The sequence below is a fragment of the Parasteatoda tepidariorum genome, chromosome 2 (genome assembly GCF_982258835.1).
Source record: "Parasteatoda tepidariorum strain Cologne lab strain chromosome 2, Ptep-v5.0, whole genome shotgun sequence".
In the NCBI taxonomy this organism is placed as follows: Eukaryota; Metazoa; Arthropoda; class Arachnida; order Araneae; family Theridiidae; genus Parasteatoda; species Parasteatoda tepidariorum.
Genome location: NC_141756.1, coordinates 97,824,605 through 97,837,472, shown reverse-complemented (window position 1 = coordinate 97,837,472; position 12,868 = coordinate 97,824,605). Strand labels below are relative to the sequence as shown.

The 12,868-nt window shown below is 30.0% G+C and overlaps 1 protein-coding gene across 1 annotated transcript in view; it reads right to left on the bottom strand.

Annotated features, from left to right (window-relative positions):
• Positions 1-3,413: 3,413 nt before the first annotated feature.
• The window catches only part of LOC107441842 (retroviral integration site protein Fli-1 homolog), a 190,658-nt gene continuing 181,203 nt past the window's right edge, over positions 3,414-12,868 (bottom strand). The window contains exons 7-8 of the mRNA XM_087157818.1: positions 9,533-9,580; positions 3,414-4,402 (exon numbers count right to left, since the gene is read on the bottom strand). Of these exons, the coding sequence (XP_087013944.1) occupies positions 3,861-4,402; positions 9,533-9,580 (590 nt within the window). The 3' untranslated portion in view covers positions 3,414-3,860. The remainder of the gene's footprint in view (positions 4,403-9,532; positions 9,581-12,868) is intronic.

Genomic DNA, 12,868 nt, shown 5'->3' with positions numbered 1-12,868 from the left:
CAGTCGAGTTTTTGCACAAACAAAACAAAATGTAACGCTAATTAAAGCATTCAAAACAGTGTCACATAACGGATATGCATATTTTTTCACGTTTTTTGGCATATTTTGTATTCCTAAGTTTAAATATTAGTCCTAAGTTTCCTAAGTTTAAATTTTTTTTCCAAGTACAATTGATTATTTTTCAAATCCAGCTATCCTTTCATTGCGCTACGATTAACATATTAATAAAATGTGCTTTCATAGAATTATAACAATTATGTCTGTTACAAACTAAATGATCTTTTTTTTTATGGACTTTAAAGAAAAAAATATTTTATGAAGATCAAGGAGAAATAACGGTTTATACCCGGAAAACTTGTTCTGAAAAAAAAAAAAAAAAACCGAATTTTCGCACTGACAGTAACTCTTTTTTTACAGTACGGCCCATCTTCATTGCGCAATAACTCTCGAGGTAACCAATTTTCCATTTCTTGATTTGCCGAAAATCAGTAGGGGAGAGTGGGGTCAATTGTAACAGGGTACGATTGTAACAGAGCAAAAATTTCCAGCGTCGGGTTCTAGATTTGGTTCCTAGTCCTAGGTGGCGCACAAAGTGTATTTAATAAATCTGCATGTATTAGAATATTATATTGTAACAAACTAATTTTGTTTAAACAAATAAAAATTATTAACCGAATATTTAAATGGACACCTTAAATAACATTTAAAAAAAAAGATTATTTTTGTTAATTAACTAGCATTGTTTTTAACAAATGAAGTTGAAATGGCGTCTTGGGGACGATTGTAACAATAAGTAAAGGGACGATTGTAAAAGCTGAAAATAAATAATCTTATGTTTACAAACCATTACTTAACTCTTTAAGAACCACCAATAGTTTCCTATATCATTTATATTATGTTGCATGTGCATTATTTTATTTGTCACCTTTCACAGCATAAATTAAAATTTTTAACCCCTTAAAGTTAAAAGTTTAACCCTTTAGGTCTCTGCTCATTATTATTTTTACTCCTAAAATATCACTACTATTTTGATCAATAAACAAATATATCACAACTATGATAATATGTACAGTTAACTATGTTTTAGTTGAATTATATTTATAATTAACTATGTTTTAGTTATAGTTGAATTGACCCCGTAAGTGGGGAAAATTGTAACAAGTGCACGACTGTCAAAAATTGTTAATAACTAACATAATAACATTTAAAATAAGGTATTTATTTATTTTTTTCTAGTAGAGGATAGTCTACATTACTCGTCTGTCAATTAATACTAATAATGTATTGGACTTTTTGTTAGTTAAAATTAGTTAAGTAAAAAATTTTACAATTGACCCCACTCTCCCCTAATTCTCAAAATGTAACAGATGGCAATCCAATTGTAGTTTTTTCAACAAATGGAGGAAAACCATTCTTCTTTCTTGATCTTCAATGATGAATGAGAAGCAACTGCGGGGGTTGGTGTGCGCAGCGAACAGAGAGCCTGTTAGTGTATCAAAAGTTAGAAACAAAGAATAATTTAAAAACAATCTTGGAAGCTTGTTTAAATTAAAAGTTAATTTAAAAAAATTTTATTAATAAATAAGTGTTATTAAATCATTATTTTGGTTTTACGTTTTATTAATTTAAGGAGGACAAATTTGTTTTTTTTTTTTTGGTGTGCAGTTTTTCCAATAAAATTTGCATTCGGCAGTTAAAATCCCATCAAATGTGTTTTTCTTAAAATGAAACGTCCTTCTCACAGCCCCTGGCCAAATTATTAGATGCACTATAAGATTCAATGTGAAATCTTAATTATCAGGGGATACTATACAGCTCTATTGCTCTTACGCGGTTGAAACCGGTTTGCACTTGTTTACGTTCGAGTATCAGTTGGTTAACATTGCAATGCAATAGGTTAAAAATAAATACCAATAGGAAGTATATAAAAAATCTTCCTAATTAAAACCCATTACATGTATGTTTAAACATAAAAGTATTGCATATAAACTCGTACAAAACATGCAGTTATTAAATCACTACAGTACGTCTAATAATTTGGTCTAATTACTATAATATACTAATATAATGCTTGATATAATAAATATTCTACATTTATATAATTTATAGTCTAATTTATCCAATCGTTGAATTATTATTATATATCGTCTGATTTAAACAATTGATACACGAACGTAAACAAGTGCAAATGGGTTTAGAACCACGCAAAAACAATAAAGCTGTATAGTAATATACTGATAATTAAGATTTTGCATAGAATCTTATAGTGCGTCTAATAATTTGGCCAGGGATTGTATATCGTAAGACATGAAATATTTGGTTCAAAATAAATAATAAGCCACATAATGAAATTGTTCAGAAGCGTTTTTTAGTGACCGTTGCAAAAGTTTTTTTGGTGAGAAATACCTCAATTTTCTTGTAAACAAAGAGATGTTTCTATGCATTGCACTTCAGTGAAAATTCCGTGAAAGCGTAAAATAACTATCTGAAACAATAAAGAAAAATGTGTCTGGATACAATGTGGCTTATTGCTGTATTGCTCCAAACTCTTTACGTGGATTATGAAATGAATTCAATATACATAGTTTGAATATTGTGGTGAATTTCTTTTAGAATACCTTCACTGCGAAAGGCCGTTGAAATATTACGCAATCAGTTAAGAAGTGGGTTCGCAGATTTGCTTTTTCGCTGACATGAAAAAAGAGGGTTATGACAGAAGTTTAAGTGAGGTATAAAATCCTTTGATTTTAGTCAAAAAAGTAAAAAAAAAAAAATTGAAGGAAATTAATCTTGGTAACATTTAAAAATTTGATATTAAAGTTAAGTTTGGGATAAGAAAAAGTTGAAAAAAAAATTTTTTTTTTTCAACTTTCGACTACAAAAGGAAAACAGGAAAAAATATTTTCAAAACTATACATTAAAATTTTATTGTTTAAAAATTTGTGATAAATTTTGTTTCATGCAAAGTTACATCTGATATTTGAATTCAATCTTAAAATAATATTATTAAAAGTCTAAATAAAAGCAAAAAAAAAGGGATGTAGCAACTTTTTTACGTAAGCATGAAAGAAGATTTGTGTTTTGCTTATTTTTGCTCACTTTGTGGAATGTTGTCGAAATTGACAAGATATCATGATTACGTAATATTTGAACGGAAAGTTATTTTAAATAAAGCATTAACACTTCAAAATAAAAAAAATAACAAAAACACTTTCCATTGTAAGACAAAAAAAATTTTTTTCTTCAAAAAATAAAATTAATTGCAGATTTAACAAAAGATAACTGAATGTAAAATAATAAAATCGCAAAAACAGGATTCCATTTCGCAATATTTTCAGTATTCGATATAACGTTTACTTCTGCTCATATTTAACAAATCTCAAATAAAATATTTTTACAATTAAAAATGTTCATTGAAATACAATAATTTTTACTGATCAATATAATATGTACAAATCAATATGCACTGACGCTTCACATTCTTCAGAGTCCAAATTGAGTACTAACAGCACTCTCTCACTCAAATTGAAAAAGGTTCTTAATGTATAATTTGAAAGAGCAGTCACATATATTACACAAGTAGTGTTTTTTTAAATATTTTATGTACATTTCTTTCGTTTTTCTTGTTAATATTCATCGAAATGTTAGTAATACTTTTTTTTCTTGTCCTATCGGGAAACATAGCAGGACGCGCTTAGATCACACACTCCCCTAGAAGAATGTTTTTGTTCATCGTTTTCCAAAGAGAGGATTGGTAGAACGTCTCAGGCGGCATCCTCGTCGTATTTCGGGATGGATGGCGACGACGCGTCGTGCGTCCAGTTGGGTGCGACGGGTATCCAGCACTGATGATGATGATGTCATGCGTAATGGGAATAAGAGCCGATGTGCGATGTCACGTGACCCGGATGGTGGGGCATCGTGTGCGTGGAGGCCGCGGCTATATTCGAATATAGATTGGCACTAGGATTTGTCCAGTAAGACGTGGGAGCTGGAAATATGCTCCCTGTTGTAGAGGGTATACCCGTATGGGCCCCCACGAAATTCAACTTAGGACTGTGGTGATAACCGGACATAAATAGGTCTGACTGGTACTTGTAGGTGGGATCAGTGGCCGCTGGCTGGGTAGCTTGAGCCAGTCCTTGGAAGTCAAATTTGTAGGCGTACCTCTTGCCATGCACTTTGGTCATTATGTTCTTGTCGTAATAGTACCGCAGTGCACGACTCAGTTTATCGTAATTCATATTTGGCTTGCTCTTCCGTTCCCCCCATCTTCTGGCCACCTCATCGGGATCGGTCAGTTTAAATTCTCCGTTCGTTCCTTCCCACGTGATGCAATTTGCGTTGCTGCTGTCCGAGAGAAGCTCCAACAGAAATTGCCACAGTTGTATCTGACCACTTCCTGCAACGAAACAAACTTTAAAATTCAAGGCAATACGTGTAGAATCAAGCACACAAAAAAGCTAATAAAGTACAAATAAAGGTACAGAAAAGAACAGGGCCTGGCCTAGAAATGAGGAGGCCTACCCACGACAAATTTCTTGATAGTCGCGTCAAAAAATTTTCAATGTTGGTTTCAATGTGATTCATGATGGTCCAACATCAGTTAATGTTCACCATCATCCAACATTTTCCATTACGGTGTTCATAGTTTTTGACATGCCAACAAACTTCCATCATTCCATGATGGAAAATGCTCTTTCAATACTATGATGGTTAACCATCAAGAGATGTTTGACTCTCATGAACCAATTTTGTTTTGTATTGTATCAATGTATGTATACCAAATTTCATTACCGCAGTGAACTGATCGTTAAGACACGGTTTCCAGCAGATCACCTAAGACAAGCATCACTGGCTGCGGTCAGTGTGCGGGTGGGTAACCACTTGGATCAGTCTGCGTAGGGACCGAGTGTGTGCGGTATTGGTCCTCGTTAAACTGTGCTACCGTAAAGTGCTCGACTTCGCGTGCAGGTCATCGGGCTACCGAAGCAGGGGTGCCATCCCCTCTGCAGAGGATCAAAATTGTGATGGCATGTCTTCGGATCATCCTCAGGGATGTTTCCCAGACCGTCACCAATAGCCCATTGTGCAGCTCCAGTGCTACGTAAATGAACAACAACAAATTTCATTAAAATTGGTCCAGTAGTTCTAGAGATAATCGGCCAAGTCTGCAAATTCTCTTAAATCCTTACACCAGTACAGTTTTACATTTTTAGTATATATATATATATATATATATATATATATATATATATATATATATATATATATATATATATATATATATATATATATATATATATATATATATATATATATATATATATATATATATATATATATATATATATATATATATATATATATATATATATATATACATATATATATATTTTATATCTGTCAAAATTTGCATCAATTTCATAAATTCGGGGTATGAGGTATTTCTCAACCATTCCGTTTAATCGAAAATACTGCCCGTGGTTTTCATTAAAACCAATAAAATGTGATTCATGCAACTTTCAGAATTGAATGAATGTGACAATGATTCCTCCATATCCACATTAAAGAGGGTCCTCCCTTAAAGAAGGAAGAGACAATGTACGAGAGCCTCATTTGCGTCTTGACGCCTTCATTACTAAACTTGTTACCTAATACTGTGGAAATGCTTTTGAAAAGAGCACCCATTTCCTCGGGGGTAGGATCTGCAGAAAAGGAGGACCCCAAAAGGACACGCGACAACATGCCCAGACAATTAGCAGCCATCAGGCCTCTTTTGCTTCTAGAATAAGACAAAGAATCCCTCCCTGCGGCCAGAAAGAAGGAGGGATTCCTTTTCAGAGAGAGGGATGCTCCTTTTAATCTCGGCCGGAAAGAGCGTGCCACTTAAGTAGGCGGGGAGGGGGGGGGCATTAGTGGTGGTCCTTGCCGAGTGAAAGATGTAGTTTGACTTTAAATTCCAGCTCTACTTTTATTCCTTGTTTAAGTATTAGTCGGTTTACACTTTTCAATGGCAGGAGAGAACAGATTTAATTTCAGAAGTAATGAAGAAATGGGTATATAGTTAAACCTGTTTATCTCAAACCTCTTTATCTAGAAAACCTATATATCTCAAAATTTCTGAAATTCCTTATATTTATTATTTAAAGACAATATATTTTTCATGTCTATTTCGAAATTTTTTTCTTTCAAAACCTCTGTTTCTCGAATTTCTTATAATCGAGCACAAATCCCCTCAACAATATAACAAAGAACGAAGGTTAGACGTCAAAAATCTTTAAAAAAGATTATTTTCAGTGTTAAAGGTATGTTAAATTTTTTTTGTAAATAGATATATGTGGTATAATTAATTTGCAAAAATGCCTGTATTTTTCTACCAAAAACAATTAATGCGCTTCTAATCGAATTTCTTAATTAAATTTAATTTTTTTAAGTACCTGCATAAATCGAAACCTCTTTATCTCAAATATTTCGCGAAATTCGAGATAGACAGGTCCGACTGTATTTTATTATGCATATAAGGAAATAGTTTTTACGTTATAAGAGTGGTTTGTGAAAATAAATCTGAGAATTTCTCTGTAATTTTGATAAGAAATTCAGGAGGTAACAATAGGAATTTAAAGTAGAACAGTGCAAATAATCATCAAGCAGTCAGTTTTAAAGCTCCATACAAAATTATACATAGTTAATCATGATTTCGGGGAATATTTAGGAGATCTCTTAAAATCACCTTATGGAAAAGGGGAGAAAGGGAACACCGGTTAGTATTTAAAAGCAAAAGAAAGAAGAAAAAAAACATTTCAACACTCTGTCCAATCACTGTTGATGTCAATAAAAGAAAGAAAGGATTAATATCATTTTTAAAAAAGTTAATTTGTGTAACGAAATTAACTCGTCAGTAAACAAATAAATCTAGCATTAATTTACTAAAGAACAGTTATATTTATGATGGTTTTCGCTACTCGCTTTTACCAACCGGATAACTCAGAGTATTTTATAATATACTCATTAATTATAATTTCTAAATAATAATTTTCTACAATTAAAGTTTATTGTTCAGTACCTAAAAACCTTCAAAAAATCGAATTTGAGATTTTGATCAATAATTAAACTAGAAACTATCAGCTTTCTAACGATATATTGCTTTTGTTTGAAAACCACGTAGAAGTGCACTTAAACTTAATTTAAAAAATGTAAACAAACAGAAAACACCCATGCCACGCCCACTTTTGACAGACGATTTCGTAAACATTATAATGTCCATTATTTTTTGCATGTGCCATTAAAAAATTATTTATAATTTCAACTTTACAATATCTTTAGTTGATTGTAACTTTAACTGGATTATTTGTTTGTTCTTTATTTCCATGCGATTTTCGAGAATTTTGAATATAAAACTGAGATTTACATTAGTTTGATTTGTTAAGTCTATTTTTGTTTTGTTCTTTTATTATACTGTTATTAGGTCATTATTTTTATGTTTTTTTTATTCCTCATTACGTTTTTGTTTACTTTCGTAAAAGAAAAAAAAATAAAGTACTGAAATGCAAAAAAAATATTGCTTATGGACCAGGATTGTTTTGAAGCTGTCATTACCGGCATAGATTAGGAATTTCGTTTACATTATTCGAATTTAACTTGGACCGGATTTTTTTTTCTCCCTAATTTCTAGTTACATCATTTTGAATTTTTGTTTAAATGTTCTTTACATAATATTTCTAATTTTGAAGTAAATTCTTATTTACAGTTCTTTGTTAATTATTTCTGTGTTTAGAATAATTATCTTGAAATATGCATTTTCTTAGATTTTTTTTGTAATATTGTTATTTTTTTTAAACAAAAATACTTTTAACTCATTTAAATTTAAACAAAACATCTTGGTAAAGACTTAAATATCCAATTTTCATGAATAAAATTTATGGGTGATTTATGAATTATACAATTTTATAATTATCGCATTCAGTTAGATCATTTTAAGGGCTTTTTATTCGCTCGAAAAGTGAGGAGAGTATAGTATAAAAACCTATTTTTCTGTCAAATAAAAGAAACATTTAAGAGTAATTTGTTTGAAATGTAAACAGTACGAGATTTATAACTTAGAAACAATATGATTTTTGAATTTAAATTTCAAATATCGTTGGTAGTCTAATATTTACGCTTTAAATGCAAATAACTCAAAACTATGTTTTTTCTGCTTCGATGTACCTTTTCTTGAAAACTATTGATCACAACACTTTGATTTTTGATTTAAAAAATTCCTTTAGTACTGTAGTTTGTGCTGAAGTGAGCAGTTTTTTTAGAGAAACTTAATATTTTTTTTAATTCAAAATTTTCGGATGAAAATGTGAAGCTTTTTAAATTTTCTGACATGCTGTGTAATTTATTTTTTTTAAATTTCCTTTAACTTACTAAATTTAAAAAAGTTCACTTCAGTATAATCTAGAATATCTATTACATACACAAAAAAAATTTCAAAGCTCTAACTACGATACTTTTTTTAAAAAGGTACATCGAAATATGCCATCTTAACATTGTCAACATAGGAGGTACCGAACCCCCTTAATGTTTTTTTAATAAAAAATAAAATATATCTACAATAATTATGTTATATATAATATAATATTTTTGTGAGAATTAATGTACAATCACAGGGTTGAGATGGGCGACTAAAAATACTGACTAATAAATCGCACAATTTTATTAAAAGAATTCAAAATTAGCAACTTTTTATAGCATTTTTTTTCCTAATTTTATGAATGAAAGAATGTTTTAGTTTTATATTTAAATAATTAGAAATGCAAATCATAGTGGTAGTTACAATTGAATATTTAACGAAATAATAAATAAACTAAAGTAAATTCTGTTTCTACCACTTTTTATATTTTTAGTCGCCTGTGGCATCTCTGAATCAGAAAGAAAACGGATCATTTTTATAATCTTCAAACGGTTGGATGGATTTTCATTTTGTGAAATGTTATAGCAACTACAACAGTGGCAGAATATGCTTATTTTAATTTATTTTATTATATATATATATATATATATATATATATATATATATATATATATATATATATATATATATATATATATATATATATATATATATATATATATATATATATATATATATATATTTAATTCATCTAGATTCGTATATAAAATTACAACTCCACAGGTGTGTAAGGAACTAGTACAGCACGCAATGGAGCATTGGGGTAAGTTTTCCATTTTATTTCACGACAGAGGGAGGCTCGTGGGCTTTGAGATATTACCAAAGCTCTTTACAGAATAAAAATCCGATCGACCGCTCAAAAGTTATAATAGTTATCTGTTTTTTCCCCGCTGACAGTGCATAACAGTTTGACTACATTTTTTCAAGGTTTTCAAAATATACTATAGATCAAATTTTACAACTCTTGCTCAAACATGCATAGCACAAATTAATTGTATGGAACCGGTAAAATTTTGATTTATGTAGATCTACACAAATGAATAAGGAATGCGTATTAAGAAGAAGTAATCTTACCTGACGTAGCTAACCGACTGCTGGTTGGACCAAACATTTGATAAGGATCTGAAACATACATAATATATAATCATTACATCTTGGTATATATATACAAAGCAACAAACTTATAAATCATTATGTATATACATAAATATCCAATAAATTATCAAATAAAAAATTTAATTTAGCCCAATGGTAGCAATATTGAGTACGGCATTGACTGCATCTTATAAAAATTACATGCATAATCTTCGAAAATTTTCATATAAAATATGAATGTTTATAAATTTTTCTCTGAAATTCTTGTATTTCTAAATTTCCCATAGAATTAACATGTGTAAAGGGTTTGATTCCACTAGTAGTGTAAGACAGGGTGGTCTGACTTTTTCTAGAAAAAATCAGTAACCCTGTTAAAATTTTAAAATACAGATGTTTAATTTTGCGAACATAAATTTCTTATCAAAATAATGATCAAGACCCAAATGAAAAACAGTATTATTGATGATAAAAACTTTATTTTCCTCACCACGTCTGCTGTAATCAAACATCTGTTTCACCGTTTCAATTATGAAAATGTACTGCCATCAATAGATATATGTATATACAAAAATATAATATACACATACTCATAATACACATACAGATACTCAAAAAATAGATTATATACAAGTACTTAAAATATGTATAATATAATTTTGAAGAGTTTCGACAAAATTCGAGCGCCCCAAAATTAGTACACCGAGTACAAATTGGTGAAATCTAATCCATGACTACCTAGTTAAAGAGTTAAATTTTCATGTGTACAAGTTGTTTCATTTACATTTCTGAAAAATTAAGGTATGCATGAGGTATAAATGTTACTGTGAATGACAGAAATTGGTGGAATTGATTGACTTCCACCGGTGAATGTTGACAATCACATAGTAGCTTTGGTAAGTGTCCGAAATAAATACTAGGTCTAGTTAATTACCACTGCCCGGTACACATTTACCCAGTATTCCCTACATCAATGCCTACTAGGCAATGGCACTTATACATACATACATCTATATACATACGTACATATATTTTATATTTACAATATAAGTGTATGAACATGTGTGTGAAACTAAAATGTCTGAACATATGCACTAGATAAAATCATATGTACATACATTTTAGCTACATTCATTTGTACGCATACAAATACGTACAAAATGCAGCACATGTAAATACGTGCAAAATGTATCATTATAAAATACATTATACTATCTACTGTAAAATATAATCATTTATAAGAATAAGTCTTGTAATCGTGTATTTAGATTACATGTAATCAAATTACATGTAATCATGATTACATGCAATCATATATTTTGATTACTTGTAATCATAATTACCCGTAATCGTTTTTGTTGTGATTACTTGTAATCGCAATTACTTGGAATCATGATTACAAGTAATTGATTACTGTAATCAAAATTGTAATCATGATTACAGCTGTAATCAAAAATTTTTGAAAGTTGTAATCATGATTACAAGTAATTGATTACTGTAATCGACTATGCAATCATGATTACAGCTGTAATCAAACTTTGTAATCACGATTACAAGTAATTGATTACTGTAATTAATATTGTTATCATGATTACAGCTGTAACCAAAATTTTTGAAAATTGTAATCATGATTACAAGTAATTGATTACTGTAATCAAAAAATGTAATCGATTACATTTTTGGCCAACTCTGTTGGCAACCGGTACACCAAACGTTAATGTTTCTCCTAATCTATCTTCAGCAGATATTACAATATCGAATAAATATAGTAATATCAACGAATAAATTAATATCAAATCGGATAAAGCAAATATTTCCGATCATCACCATAGCGACTATGTGATTGCTGACATTCAAGGAAAGTCGACATTCTCTTGATTTCGGTCATTCACGTTAACATAAATAAGAAAATAACGTCAAAGACTGCTTGTTTTTGTATCGTTAAATAAGTGTTCTTTTTTTTTAATTCGATTTTAACCGAATTAATTTTATAGTCATTTTAAATCGAATGAACTAAGAAAAAACTTCCGAGTTTTTAATTGATTCATTTCTTAATCGGGTGGTTATAGTTAGGGTCAAAAGAACGAAATAAGATGGTAAAAAAAAAAAAAAAAAAAAAAATCAAGAAAACATTTCAGCTGAAGGAGAACTTTATAAAAATAAATAAATATAAAAAAAAGGTAACTTCAGTACATATAAATCATTTCAACCATGGAAGAGAAAGTCAACCGTCATAATATGTTTCTAAATCCAATATACCTTAATATGTTTCGCTCCCCATAAATACACACACCGTCATTTATAAGCAGCCGCCCCCTCCGGCTATTTCTGTCTGACAGGGAGGGGATGCAGGGGCGTATGTTAACTGTCACATTCTAATATTAATATACGGTGCGGTTGAAGAGTGGAATATCAATATTAGTCGGTCTCTCCTCTGACTCTCATTGGCGATTTTGGCATGTTTACTTGGCTGTAACGTATATCGTCTGCTCAGCGAATTCATTTTTTTTTTTTTAGATATATTCGATACCCAAGATAGTCTGTTGTTGAAAATATACTCGAGTTACTGTTTAACGAAATTAAATGCATCGTAAAGAGAAATCCGCTATGTAGGGTATCTATTTCGATATGATTTTATATAATAATACAACATCGATATATCTGTAATTTAAGACGGATCTTTTGTTTAGAAAGAATTTTTCTATTTCTAATGAAATAGAACTTTTTTTTCTTCTTCTTAATATTGCTTATTGATACGATCTGCAAAAAATTATAAAAAATAATTGCTACTCAATTAGAATAAAAGATAATGGAGAGTAACATAACGTGACTATATTACTTGAACTAAAAAAACTCAATATTTTTTGTTTTCTTATTGTACATTATTTTTTTATGATAACGTACTTTTAAATGCTATCGTAGAATGCTTACGACCATGTCAATCTTCATCTTTAAAAAGGTACCTCTAGATAGAATTAAGTTAACTTCTCTTATATACTAGGGAATTTGTATATTTGGTAATTTTTTTTTCTGTGATAGAATACCCCTAGTTGATCAATGCAGGTTTATTTATTTATTATTTACTTTTTTCTTCTTTATTTATTTATTGGCCGGGAGAATTGTATTTACTTCACCGGAGTTTTGAGCGCTAATTTGTGAGTGAATCAATGTTGACCATCCATCGATGTTGGCGAGTTCATAAGACACCTGGAGGTCACTAATAAGGGTAATTAATTATCAACTATGTCAACCTTCATCCATCAAAAGGTACCTCGAGATGAAATTAAATTAGCATGTCTTATGTACTAGTGAGTTGTT